The 14,306-nt window shown below is 41.0% G+C and overlaps 1 protein-coding gene across 1 annotated transcript in view; it reads left to right on the top strand.

Moving 5' to 3' along the window:
• The first annotated feature begins 3,868 nt into the window (after nt 1–3,868).
• RIPK4 (receptor interacting serine/threonine kinase 4) overlaps nt 3,869–14,306 on the top strand; it is a 30,792-nt gene continuing 20,354 nt past the window's right edge. Inside the window, exon 1 of the mRNA XM_026673995.2 lies at nt 3,869–4,180. Coding sequence (XP_026529780.1) covers nt 3,999–4,180 — 182 coding nt within the window. The 5' untranslated portion in view covers nt 3,869–3,998. The remainder of the gene's footprint in view (nt 4,181–14,306) is intronic.

Genomic DNA, 14,306 nt, shown 5'->3' with positions numbered 1-14,306 from the left:
TCAAAAATTGCTGAATTAGCATTAATTCATTCAGAATTTCAGATGCCTTCTTTTCCAATTCTTCAAACAATTTCTGGGATAATTTCCATTTCTGTAGGTTTCTCTAATGATTTTCTCCTCCTGCTTTTTCCACTTTCCTGATTGTGTTATTCTAATATTATCCAAAAGTAAACATGCTTCAATTGCAAGGGAAAAAGTAAAAGACAGAATCCCGCCCCCGTTTTCCCCATTTCCCCCGATCTATTTCATACTTCATCTTCTTGTTTTATAAAATTCCTCAATTGTCTGTATTCTTTTAATGTGTTTAAACAGCGCTCCCACAAAAATCAGGTCTATTTATCTTTCTAGTGATAATATTTTCAAAAGCACTTTCACTCAAAAATATTTTTTGAAAATTACTGTCCCTTTATCCGTTTATACTTTCTTACATCAAATCCTTGTTAAGTCCTTTGCTAGTACCATAGTTTAAAATTCTTTAAAACATTTTCCTTGCATTTTTTTTCCATCCAGAAGGAAAGTTGACTCACCAAGTGATTTTTCCCTTTTCCTGCTGATTGGATAATCTCTTAAACTTTAAATGTCAGATAGTGATTAATAAATTGAGAGGTTTGCAAATCTTATGTTCATTACAGACTGGTTTGCAGTTATCTCCTGCTCTTTTGGGGATGTCTAGTTAGGCTTCATCTAGAAGACTGAAAAGTTTAAAGAAGAAAAGCAATGTATGAACCAATGCATAATATAGAGGCAGAAAGAGTAGCTTCCAAAGATAAATTGGTATAGAGATAAACCAAATGTTACTTGTATAAATGATTTAATTATATCATTCTCCATTTATCTTCATTGAATACTTCTTTTGAAATATTTTAAATAGTGCAATTTTGAAAAAATACCTAGAAAGTTAATTTTCCCCAAGTGAACATTTATCAGTTAAATTCCTTATGTGACTTCCTTGAGTCGTTATGGTTTTTTAAAATCATGGTTTAAAGATTAACATGTTATATGAATTCAGCCAATTCATTCTGCCGTAAATCATTGTTAAATACAACAGAAGATGGAAGAAGATGGAATTTCAGGATGATCTTGATGGAGAAATTGAATAAAACAGGTTAAAATGTAATAGAAACAAATGCTTCTTCACTGAATGCTTGAATATGAGATAGGACTAAGGGTCTGCACAATGTGCTGAGCATTAAAAGTTCCATGTCTACATGAGTCTGTGTGGTCTGTTTGCCAATTTGCATGTTTCCGGTCTTGTATTTTGGAAATGAAACAAAAGGGAGCTTTTTATTCTGATTCAGATCAAAATGTATTGATCATGGTACCACTGAGTAAAAAACTAAATTTAGGTGGTTTTCTTTGTGACAGTATGTGTGGATATCGGTAGGCAGAATTGCCTAAGGAGAAGGAAGGTGGGGGGAGACCTCTGAAGAGGATGAAAAGGGGAGAGTGTTGTTGGGATTTGTCACCTTGGGACATCAGCAGTGGCAGCTTCACAGAGGAAACAGAGGAAGGACCAAGTGGGGGAAAATATGGGTTCAATGGGGTGGTGAGATAAGAAAGGATTAGCTGGTGTCACGGCATTCCCCAGGGGACACCCAAGAGGGCTCTTTTCATTACCTGTTTTCATTTTCCCACTCAAGTGGTACCTATTTATCTACTTGTATTTGCATACTTTCGACCTGCTAGATGGGCAGGAGCTAGGGCAAATTGACTGGACTCGCTCTCCGGTTTTGAAGTGCCAAGCTCTCAACATCTCAATGGTCTTTTGACTCAGCATCCTAAGTACATGACCCACCGTGGCCCCATTAATAACATAATATTTCTCAGAGTCAGAATAGAGCTGGAAGGGTTTGGAGGTCTTCTAGCCCATCCTCCTGCTCAAGCAGGAGATCCCATACCATTTCAGACAAGTGACTGTCCAGGCTCTTCTTAAAATCCTCCAGTGATGGAGCACCCACAACGTCTGAAGGCAAGCTGTTTCACTGGTTGATTATCCTGTTAGGAAGTTTCTCAATTCCAGGTTGCTTCCCTCCTTAATTAGTTTCCATCCTTTCTTTTCCTGCCTTCTTGTGCTTTGGAAAATAAATCGATGCCCTCCTCTTTGTAGCAGCCTCTCAAATACTGGATTGCTACTATCATATCCTCCCTACTCCTCCTTTACTCTAGACTAGCCAAACCTAAATCATGCAGCTGTTCTTCTCATATGTTTTTGTATCTAGGCCTTTAATCATCTTAGTTGTTCTTCTTTGCTCTCTCCCAAAGTCTCAACATATCTTTTGTAATGTGGCGACCAAAAATGGATGCAGTATTCCAGGTGCTATCTTACTAAGGCTTTATAAAGCGGTATTAATACTTCACGTGATTTTGATTCTATGCCTGTTTATACAACCAAGGATTGTATTAGCTTTTTTGGCTGCTGCTGCTCACTGATGACTCACATTTAAGTGATCATCCACTAGGACTCCAAGGTCCCTCTCACAGTTACTGTTTTTGAGCCAGGTTTCATCTAAATCTGTACTCGTACCATTGGTTTTTCCTGCCCAAGTGCAAAACCTTACTTTTCTCGATATTAAATTTTATTTTGTTGGATAGGGCACATTGTTCAAATCTGTCAAGATCTTTTGGATCCTAAGCTTGTCTTCTGGGCTGTTGGTTATTCCTGCCAGCTTAGTGTCATCTGCAAATTTGATGAATTCCCCTTTTATTCCCTCGTCTAAATCACTTATGAATCACTTGGGTGTCTTCTACTCCAACCCTCTATTCAAGTTGGTGGTCTTCTACTCCAAACCCTATTCAAGCAGGAGACTCTATACCTGTGATGGCGAACCTATGGCATCTGTGCCACAGGTGGCAACGCAAAGCCATTTGTGCAAGCACACGAGCCCCAAACTTACCTGCACTGCACATGAGCATGCCTCCCAGCTGATTTTTGGCCCGTTTGAGGCCATTTTTGCCCTCCTGGAGGCTTGAGGGAAGCCTCTGCAGCCTCTGGAGGCTGAAAAACGGGCCTTCTGGAAATACTGGAAGTGCTGAAACAGGCCCATTTTCAACCTCCCAAGGCTCCAGAGGCTTCCTTCGATCCTCCAGGAGGGTGAAACGGCTTCAAATGGGCCGAAAATCAGCATGTGCAGTGCAGGTAAGGGGAGGTGAGGGTGGGAGTTGAACATGCATGCGCGGGGGGTGGGGCGCATTGAATTGTGGGTGCTGGCATGTGTATGCTATCGTGCACATGTGCGCTTTCGGCACACCACAACAAAAAGGGTTGCCGTCATTGCTCTATACCATTCAGACCTTTTTGAATAACACTGGGATAAAAAGAAATTTTCTAACAGTGAGAGCCACCAACCCACGGAACAGAAGTTGCCTTCAGAAGTTGTTGGAGCTTCATCACTGGATGCTTTCAAGAAGAGGCTGGTCTGCCAACTGTCAGAAATGGTGTAGAAATGGTCTCCTGCTTGGGTGGGGAAGGGGGGGGTTGGACTAGTCACTAGAAGACCTACAAGGTCCCTTCCAACTGTTAAATTTAATTTAACATTAAATTTAAATTTAATCTGTTAAATGAGAATAAAAAAGTGGTCGGTTTTTACACTGGAAACGAATATTTAACTGAAAAAGATTCTCAGTTCACTCTGTCTCACACCGTTTTCTTTTCCCCCCCTTTTGATAAAAAGAGAAGATAAAAAGCCATTTTCTCTAAAAGATGCCAAAAGTAATTCTGCCCCCGCGTTTCCGTGGAAAAAAACCGTCTTTTACTCCAGCAAGCGATTGTGCAACCGCTTTCTTGTTACAACAGCCACTTCAGCTCCCGGGACTCCTCAGATTACGCTGCAGACGAAGCGGCGAGCAGCGAACTCCCGGAAGTGACGTCAGAGTAGGTGCGTGAGTACACCTTGAGTCACCTGGAGAAAAGAGACAGTGGCGAGAAGCGAGGCGGGCAGTGGGTTCGGTGCCTGAGGAGAGAGTCCCGCTGCCGCGCTGGGGAGCGCTCCAAGGGCCCCATGGAAACGGAGGGTCGCTCCTCGTGGGCCATGGGGCTGCTGAAAACCTTCGACTCCAGCGAGTTCGTGAACTGGGAGAAGATCGGCTCCGGGGGCTTCGGGCAAGTTTACAAAGCCCGCCACGTCCAGTGGAAAACATGGCTCGCCATCAAGTGTTCGCCCAGCCTGCATGTGGATGAGAAGTAAGTGCCCGCTTTGCGTCCGAAGGAGGAGAGCCGAGTTGGTCGGCGCGCCCCTGGCACGCCAACGCGCCCCAAGCCTGCGCTGCAGGAAGCAGCACGAACCGAGCCCCCCCCCCCCAAAGGGCCAACCTGCCGGGGGCCGATGAATTTTGAGGACGCTGCAAGCGAGCCGAGACCGTAGGGGGCTAGGACACGCTTGAGATGCTTTGGTGACAGTTCGGTTAGGGGGCGGGAGGGCTTAGAAACTTACCCGGTGCAATGTTTGAAGAGGACAGAGAGACGCTCGCAGAGAAAAACGGATCGCTTAACTCTGGTGAAATTCTATAGGTGTCAGACTTTGCCATCGCAAAGTGCTTGTCGGTCTGTTTAACTTTGCAAAAGTTAAACCGCTTCGGAAGCAGAGACATTCACGGTCACATCACTGCAACGGTTTGGGGCCAGTTAGAGAATTCCTGTAACTAACTAACTAACTAACTAACTAACTAACTAACTAACTAACTAACTAACTAACTACTAACTTTCTTTCTTTCTTTCTTTCTTTCTTTCTTTCTTTCTTTCTTTCTTTCTTCCTTCCTTCCTTCCTTCCTTCCTTCCTTCCTGTTTTAATCTTCACTTGCAGAATTCGGAATATATGCTCTGAAAGCCTGCTTGCAATTAGGCTTAACGCACGGGTTTTCTCTGCTGATCTGCGGTCTTTTTACAAATGAGCTTGAGAAGGGTTCCTAGTCACTTAAAAAGGCGCTGCGCCCCCTTCTACGGCGGGCGGCCGTTCTCGTGTGCGCTACAAAGATTCATGTTGCCTTGCAAAGCAACCGTGAAGAAAGGCAGGGAAAGGAACGGAACGCGAGAAGTGCAGAAGACACCTGCCTCTCAACTCGATTTAAAGTGCCATTAATGTTACTTCGGGTTATTTAACCGTTTGGTTGTGTCCAACACCCGAGGTAGCTTCCCACGGTTTCTTTTTTTTTTGCAACTCCCACATTACTCGGTGCAGTTCTTGTGCCTCTGGATGTTGCTCCCCGAGTGCAAAACGATTATTTTCATTATACGGTGCCGTTTTACATCGGATTACAAAGGACGCGTTTATACACTGGGGCGGATTTGCCTCTAGATTTGCGCTTAATGGCTCCTTTGTAACGCACCCGATAAAAAGAGGCTGTACAAGCAGAGCGAGTTCAGAACCGCCTGGGACGCTGGAAGCGATCGACGAGTCGCTGCCTGTGCTGTTCTTGCCCTGCTCTTCCTTCGGGAGGGGTGTGTGCTTCAGAATTACGTGGAAAGGACTAGTTATTCCGCGAAAGGGAGAGGCCTGCGTGGTTTTCTGATACAAAGCTGGGTAGATGGTGGGATTGCGTTCATTGGCTTTACTAAAAGCTGCTCTTCAATTTCTGAGAAGAGGGCAGCTAACGCTGAATTGTGTTGTTGTTGTGGCTGGCTTGTGTTTGGTCTAACTTATCTGAACCCAGCTAGTGTGATTTGAAAGCTATGTATGATTCATACCTTAGCATAGTATGTGAACCTAGTCAATTATTGTTAACTCTAGTTAAACAATGTACTGCATGGTATACTGCAGAGTTTCTCAACCCTTAGTGACTTTACATTGACCTGACCAATGGCGTAGTGTGATGTGTGAACACAATCGGTGCCATCTTGGGCTGTCACGATGCCTTGGATTATTATAGCACTGTTCCATTATCTGCAAACTTTCTGCTCTGCCATTTGGAGGTTGCCAACCAGTACTTCTAAAAATATTTTGACAAAGAAGCATTGAATGTTTTTAATCCTTCACAAGGTGTCACTTGTTCCCTAGATTGCAATGTTAGATCATGTGTTTTGATTAAAAGGATCACAGAGCCGGTGCTAGAAAAATGTATACTCAGCCAGAGGACCTTGGAGAGAAACACATATAATATTAGACATTACTGTTAATGTCAAAACAGGTCTTAATATTAAACACCTGAGAAGAAGCCACATTATGATTTGCTTGTTTTATCTTGTTGACTTGGCCATGGTAGGTGGAACCACCCATTATGATTTAACATATATGAAAACTAGCTACTCTATAGTAGTTGTAGTTTTCTGGGTAGGTTATTTTTTAAAGCAATCTATTATATAGTTTTCTTTTTGAGCCCAATTCAATGTATTTTTTATCCCAAACTATAATTAAAAATCACCTTAATAAATGTACATGTCAGATTTCCCTGCATTCCAAGTCATTTTGGGAATCTGACGTAATTGCAGTATATAACAACTATATATGCATTACCCCCAAATGTAATGATATCAGTTTGGATGTTCTTGTCTTAAAAACATATATATATATATTTAATACTTATCAGATTTCTAGGTAGGGATAGCTATATAGAAAAAACAGATTAGGGCCATTAAAAACTACATCCCGCTCAGTGCAAGAATCCCCTACAACTTTCTCAAACTTGACAATTTTAAGATTGTGTGGACTTCAATTCCCAGAATTCCCTAGCCAGAAGTACTGCCCTAAAGCATCACCAGCAAATGTCTCTATAATCTTTGATTCACATATAGGTTGTAGGAAGCAGTTGCTGGGGCAGATAAACAAGAGAAGTGCCACTGTGCATATTTTCTGCTTATGGGCTTTTTCTTGGCATCTGATTGGGCACCGTGGGAACAGAATACTTAGCTAGATAATCATTTGGTTGATCCACCTCAGATTTGATGTTCTGTGTTGGCTTTTGTTTTACGGATCTATATGTACTTTGCTTTATAATTTGAGATTCTCCCTTCTGGGCCAGCTCATTCTCTTAGGGCATTTTTGTAGCCATCAAAAGTTTAACCTGATATCTTCATGCCTGTTTTCTGGGTCCAAGTCGACTGAACAAAGCAGTGACAATTTACATATAATCTTGCATGTGATGCATCTATTACCATATCTTTAATAAAATCTACAAATATACTCCTCTGCAGCCTGTAGGTGGCGAATAATATATGTATAGATTGCACTAGGTATGGCATACTGATCTTACATGTATATTTCTTGGTATTTTAGTTTGCAGACTTTTGAGATTTAATGTAATACTATTTATCCACATAGGAAATGTTAAAAGCTCTTGTAGAATCAATTTGTTTGTAAGGTATATGTTTTAAAATAATATTTGCTTATATATGTGAAAATATCAGGTGGTAAACATGGAGCTAAATTTCAGTAATGTGGATGTTTCTCAAATCTAGTTACAAGGTGCCCTGGTAGAATTTGGTTAATGACTATTTTGGGAGGCCCTTCATTCACTTTTCTGCTTATTTTAGGCTATCTGTTCACTGGTTTTTATAGCTGAGCCACGTAATCTAAATTGTGTGTCGTGCTGAGTGAAACTATAATTTGATACTGATTAAGATAGCTTCAAGAGTTAAACTGTATTGTTTATGAAAAAGAAAATGCAAAAATTGTTCATTTTATATGTAGAAATAATTTCCTAAATGAGATCAAATGACTCTACATTTTTGGGACATATATAACAAGACAGATAATGGCAGACACATTACCCAATACTGATAGTCCTCAACATTTGACCACAATTGAGCCCAAAATTTCTATTGCTAAGTGAGACAGTTATTAAATGATTTTTGCCCCATTTTACAATCATTCTTGCTACAGTTAAGTGAATCACTGCAGTTATTAAATTAGTAACATGGTTGTTAAGTGAATCTGGTTTCTGCATTGACTTTGCATGTCAGAAGATAACAAAACATGATCATGTGACCATGGGAATCTGCAATGGTCATTAGTGTGAAAACTGGTCATAAGTCTCTTTTTTCAGTACCATTGTAACTTCAAATGGTTACTAGATGAAGGGTTGTAAGTTGAGGATATGCATTTGTCTCCTGTTACACATTGTTTCTTGTAGTATCGTGTTTCTCATAAAATAAGGCCGGGTCTTATATTTTTTTGAGCCCCGAAAAAACGGCTAGGCCGTCTTTTCGGGGGTGACTTAATTCCCCCCTTGCATCCTCATCTAGAGCACCCCGCGGGCAGCCTCACCACCAGCCGCTCCTAACGGGTGATCATGGCGAAGTGCAGAGAGCTCCCTACTCCCACCAAACACCTTTGCTGCAGACCCAAGACCTTTGGCACTCGCCGCTGTTGCTTTCCCTTCTGCCCATTTCGCCGCCACATTTGGAGCTGCCGCTTCCGTGTTTGGAGTGCCGCTGCCATTTGGAGTGCCGCCGCCATTTGGAGCACCGCCGCCACGTTTGGAGCTGCTGCTTCTGTGTTTGGAGTGCCGCTGCCATTTGGAGTGCCGCTGCCATTTGGAGCACCGCCGTCATGTTTGGAGCTGCCACTTCCGCGTTTGGAGCTGCTGCCGTGTTTGGAGTGGTGGCGGCGCTCCAAATGGTGGTGGTGCTCCAAACAGCGGCAGTGCTCCAAACGCAGAAGCGGCAACTCCAAATGTGGACATGGCAACTCCAAACGGCGGCACTGCTCCAAACACCGGTGGGGTTCCAAACGCGGAAGTGGCAGCTCCAAACGCGGCGGCAGCTCCAAATGCAGAAGCGGCAGCTCCAAACAGCAACAGTGCTCCAAACAGCGGCAGTGCTCCAAACGTGGAAGCAGCAGCTCCAAACGCAGCGGTAGCTCCAAATGCAGAAGCGGCAGCTCCAAACGGCAGCGGTGCTCCAAACAGCAGTGGTGCTCCAAATGTGGAAGTGGCAGCTCCAAACACGGTGGTGGCATGGGCAGAAGGGAAATCAACAGCGGCAGGCGCTGAAGGTCTTGGGTCTGCCGCAAAGGTGCTTGGCAGGAGTAGGGAGTTCTCCGCGCTCTGCCATGATCACCCATTAGGAGCAGCTGGTGGTGAGGAATTGCTGCCCGTGGGGCGCTCCTAGCGGCAAGTCCCCCCGCCCTTCCCCCCATTTTGCATGTTTTAAAATAGGCCTAAATTTGGGGGGAGGGGCTTAATTTCATTTTATGCCTAGAAAACATGCTGGGTCTTCCTGTTGGGGGAGGTTGTATTATTGGAGAAACACGGTATGTTTGGTATAATATTCTATAGCAGGGGTGTCAAACTGGATTTCTTCGAGGGCCAGATCAGCATTGTACTTCTCTGTGGGTGGGGGGGAGGGGTAGCGAGGTAACAGTGTGGGGTGGGATGGATGCCTCCTGCAGCATCCTGCTGGTCAAAACGGGGCACATAGCCCATTTTGGGCCATTCTTCAGCCTGTTTTTGGTCTGTTTTCATGCTGTTTTGGGCCTGTTTTTCAGCCCACTTTGGGCCCATTTTTGGCCTGTTTTTTGGCCCATTTTCAGCCTGTTTTTCAGCCCATTTTTGGCTGGCTGAGTGCTACAGGAGGCCATGAAGGGTGAAAATGAGGCATGAGGGCCTGCACATGGCCCGTTTTAACCACCAGAGGCATTGTGGGCCGGTCCTTTGATATTTCTAGGCTAGCCCTGTGGATTTAAGCACCCCACGGGCCAGATCTGTCCCGTGGGCCTTGAATTTGACACCCTTGTTTTATAATATTCTAAGCAGCTTTTATCCAATCCAATAACTTGCAAAATAGTGGGAATTTTAACTATAATAGTTAGTCACATAAATTACTCTGAGGTGACATGTATAAACTTGGTTTGTAGGAAAACAATTGGTTGCTACTGTTTTGGTAGAAGTTCAAAAGCTAAAAAATATCCCAAAAACAGTTGTGGAGAAATTGTGTCACCCAGTTGAGTATAATATTGTTCAGAATTTATTATCAGTCTTATTTATGAGGTTTTTGATCTTGCGTACCACCCAGAGTCTTTTTAATGTGGTCAGAAATGTAAATAAATATAAAGCAAAAGCACTTGACACATTGAATGAAATAAGGGGGAACATTTTCTTTAGGTGAACAGAGTGCAAATGTGAAAAGAGGTACAGCACCTAGATCTCTATTTCAAGGCAAACATCTTCTGTTTTTTCTTGTATATATTCGGATGCTAAAGATTGTAGGATGGCATCAAAGTCAGGTCACTCCGTTAAGGTAGTTACGATATGTTTTTCCTGTACAGTTTTGTTTATACAGATCTGGGTGTTTTAAGTACTAAGTAAAAATAAGGAATTTGGGGGTAACTAGCTTTTTGGAATGTTATTGTTTCTGTAATAGCATTTGTACTTCTAAGCGGTACAATGGGTATTTTCTTTCTAAAATTATCTAGTTGCAGAGATAAGCTACCTTTGGATTGAAATGGAACAGTCTGTTTCAGTAATGAATAAACCAGTAAATAAAGCACTGCATCAGGGCTTCCTTGTCACATCAGATTGGCTGCTCTGTTGATCTTCAATGGTCTTTTGCCCAGGGCCAGAAAATATTTCCAATGAAGTAGATGGGGAAAGTTAAGCAGTCCTTCTTAACACTGTCAACTGGAGGCACTGAGGCAGGGCACCCCACTTTTCCATATCAATCTCCATCTCAGAATGGATTGTTCCAGTAATCGGAGTTGAGGCAACTATGTAAAACAGAACAGCTTTATGCAGCTCTGCCACAATGTGTCTGGACCTCAGCCATGATGAATAGAAATATCTACCTCATTCATAAACGATGACTATTGTTGTTAAACTTATTGTTTGCAACTAATGTCCTGTGCAATACCTAATGCAGAAAATAAATAAATAAGGGCAACTCCAATGGTATATTGCCCATTGCTTATCAAATACTGGGTGGGCCTGGTGCATTCCAGGCAACTATAAATTACCAGTTGCTTTGGTTAAATAGCATATCTTCCTGGCTGGGATCCATTCCCAACACATGATCAATTATGTGTTAGTTTGTGCTACTAATCAAACAGTGCCTGCTGCAGCTATAGAGGTCAAAATATGCAGCCCAGAAGCAGGAAATGGCCTTGTTTTGAAATTCAAATTAAAAAAAAAAACATATAAGGAAGTTCATCTTAGATCTGTTGTAATTAAAAAAAACCAATTTGTGTTATTTGAGGCCTGTACTAAAGCTTCAAGACTGGATATATTGGAGAAATATTTATAGACCTTATATGTCATGTTTTAAGACTGTTGGAATTGAGGTAAAATAACAGTTCCTGTACTTGTAGGAATACGCTAGGAAGAAAAAACTCAAATCATAATGCACTAATTAATCAATGCATTTATACATTAATTTACATGGCTAATATTCTAATCCAGGAGAGTCTTCAACTACTTTAAAAAACAACTGTTATATATACAGTATTAAAACTTCTACATAGTGTGAATTGATTTTCCACGGATAGTATTTTAATTCAAGTGTCTATAGATTCTGTTCCTAAGGCAGACCCTGTATCTCTTTCTTTCTGCTAAATTTACTGTTAAAAATGGAGAGACATAAATCAATGTGTAAAATATAACTCTTCTAAGAGTTCCTCTGTGTGTTGACAATCTGATGCAATTGGGAGTTCACATCCACATGCTAGAGATTTTTTTGTGATTAGTAAACTTTGACAGTAAAACACCAACTTTCCCTATTTCCTGATCTCCAAAATCAAGCCCCATCATTCCTAACCAGCCATATGATTAATAATGAATGGTTTACTAAGAAAATGCTTGATTATGAACCAAATTTTATCTTTGTATGTTCTTTGGAATCTGGAAAACTCAACACAATTCAAAGTATATTTCTTCCATCTTTCATTAAAATAGCTGGAGGTAATTGGTAGTTTGCAATTTATCTGGAGGTGACAGAAGTTTCAGGGAGGGTAGGAGAATCATATTACTGTAATTAGTATTTTTAAGAGTTCTTAATATTGGTAGTGCAGTATTATATCTGTGGTACTTATTCTTTGGCTTAGTGTTTTAGGCTGAGTTGTAAGGATTGTCTGGAGTCTGAATATTTGTATTTCTCTCAAAGTTATCTGCTTAATTCCAAAATACTTGGCTTAGATTGTGTAGTATGTGAACTGGAATTTTAGGTATCAACCCAGGGAACAAGGCTGCTCTTTGGGCTCCTTTACTAAGGAGTGGATAAGCACACATTTTCTACAAGTGAGTAATACAGCAAAGCACCTCGGGAGGTAATTATTGTGGCTATTCTCCCTTCCCAGTTGTATACTCCCAGACTTCATTACCTAGTGGAATTGTGGTGGGCAGTGAGAAAATAAAATCTAAGGTGGAACATTAAATTTTTCAACCAGGAAAGAGAAGATGGTGTTTAATTCCTAAGGAAGTGTTTTCCTTCACTCCCATTTTATTCTCTTGAGCTGCTCAAGGATGTCTTGTTGAATTCATACAATCTGTTTAGTATTGGACACCACTGGACAGGGAAACCTTTACCTTTAGTATGGCATACATTAGAAACTTTTATTCAGATATTTTTTTTTGCATTTACTGAAGTTAAGGTAATAAAAATGGGCTTAGCCCAACATAGAAAAATGGGAAAGCTCAGCCTCAACACTATGTGCCATAGAACTCCACCCACTTTGCCTTGTCTCACTCACGATAACCCTTGTTCCTTCACAAATATGAACCATAATATTATTCTGCCTTATCCAGAAGGTGTTGGCATTTCTTAAAGTGCCAGTAAATAGACTGCTCTATAGCACCCTTCACATAGTGGTCCAAACCCTTTGTAATATCTAATTATTTTACTTGTGATTTTGGAGAAGTATATTCACCAGGATGCATGCCAGTTTTTTTGTTCACTATGTGGTTTTATTTTTTTTAAAAAAAAATCATTTCTCCAGAGCAATTTTACCAGGTAGGTTAGAGGATGCTGTATACCATCTTATTTTTCTTCCTTTTGATCTCTTTGAGTCATAATCAAGAAAAGAGTACAAGCCACAAGCACAAACTTTAAGCAGTCCTATGATTTAGTGAATAGTTTGAATTTGTGTGGGATAAATAAAGTTTCTTCCTACTATGGTAATGTGGTCTGAAACAGGGCTCTCCAACCTTGTCAACTTTAAGACTTGTGGACTTTAACTACCAAAGTTCCTCAGCCAGCTTGCTGGTCTAAAATATAAATGAGTGAGTCTTTAACAAAAAAGATTATAACTATTTCTCCAAAGCATTTATCATGAGTTGGGGAAAATGCCATATACATTTACAAGTCTGTTTAACTATCACCTTGGGATTAGTGCTAACTGTTTACTTCAGTTATCAGAGCAAAGTTTATTCATGTTCAGATATTTTTATTCAAATAATTTAACCCTCTTCTTTCTCAGAAGTTTTGCATCACACAGTATGTTGTGCTCTGGCTTGTTGAACAACCCGGAATCCCTTGTGAAGTCAGCCAATATAAATTTATGGCTAATTGGCCAATTCCTAGATTTTCTCTCCTGTTTTTTAACTGGTTTTGTCTTGCATCTCTGTGCATTGGTTAGGAATTTGAACAGGACATAAAAATAAACTTCAAATAAACCAGGGAACCACACAACAAGTGCCTCTTTGCATCTTGTTTCAAGTGACAGTTGCAGTGAGAAGGCAGCAAGAAAACATTATTTCAGCAGTGGATTACTGCCCTAAAAGGAATCAGTGTATTCACAGTCTCCTTTCATTCATCACATAAGTCAGAAAATAAACCACACGATGGTTTTAATCAGATCATGAATGCAGTAATTGTATGTGGGTCTGAGTAACCCTAACTCTGAATATTTGGAAACAATACTTCGATGTTCATCTGAGCAATCCATGAAATGGAAATAACTATGGGGCCATTTGGGTGTTTGTTTTTAATAGTAGAGGAAGAATGTAAGGAATAATTAGATGATTCCTAATTGAACAGATATTAAATAGGGGTGACCATGATCTAAAAAAATAACTTTCTCTCTCTAAGGTAGCATGGATAAACAGCAAATTCTTTTAGGCAGTTTGCTTTGTCTTTATTAAACGCTAACTTTCAAATAACTATTTTGAAGATTAAAGTTTTTCTGACAAGGCAGTGCACGGCTAGCTTCTGAATCACAGTTCTGGTAATGTCCATATTTCTTAAGCTATATCTTTTTATGTGTTTGAACTTCTGCAGCTGAAAACAAATAGGTGGTGGCAGTTAAGTGTGGCAAGTAAATTTACCAAGAGAAGCCAGAATTCTACAGCAATGGGACCTATTCAGAAATACAGTACTTCCAGTGCATTTAATTCAAACATTATCCCTCTCCAGTGTCAAACTCTGAAGAAACTAGCTCTTGGCAGATGCC

This window comes from Notechis scutatus, chromosome 5 (assembly GCF_049901735.1).
Source record: "Notechis scutatus isolate UNSWTSFEM ecotype Mainland chromosome 5, rNotScu1.2, whole genome shotgun sequence".
NCBI lineage: Eukaryota > Metazoa > Chordata > Lepidosauria > Squamata > Elapidae > Notechis > Notechis scutatus.
Note: the sequence above shows the minus strand (reverse complement) of the source record. Positions and strands in the feature narration are given on the sequence as shown.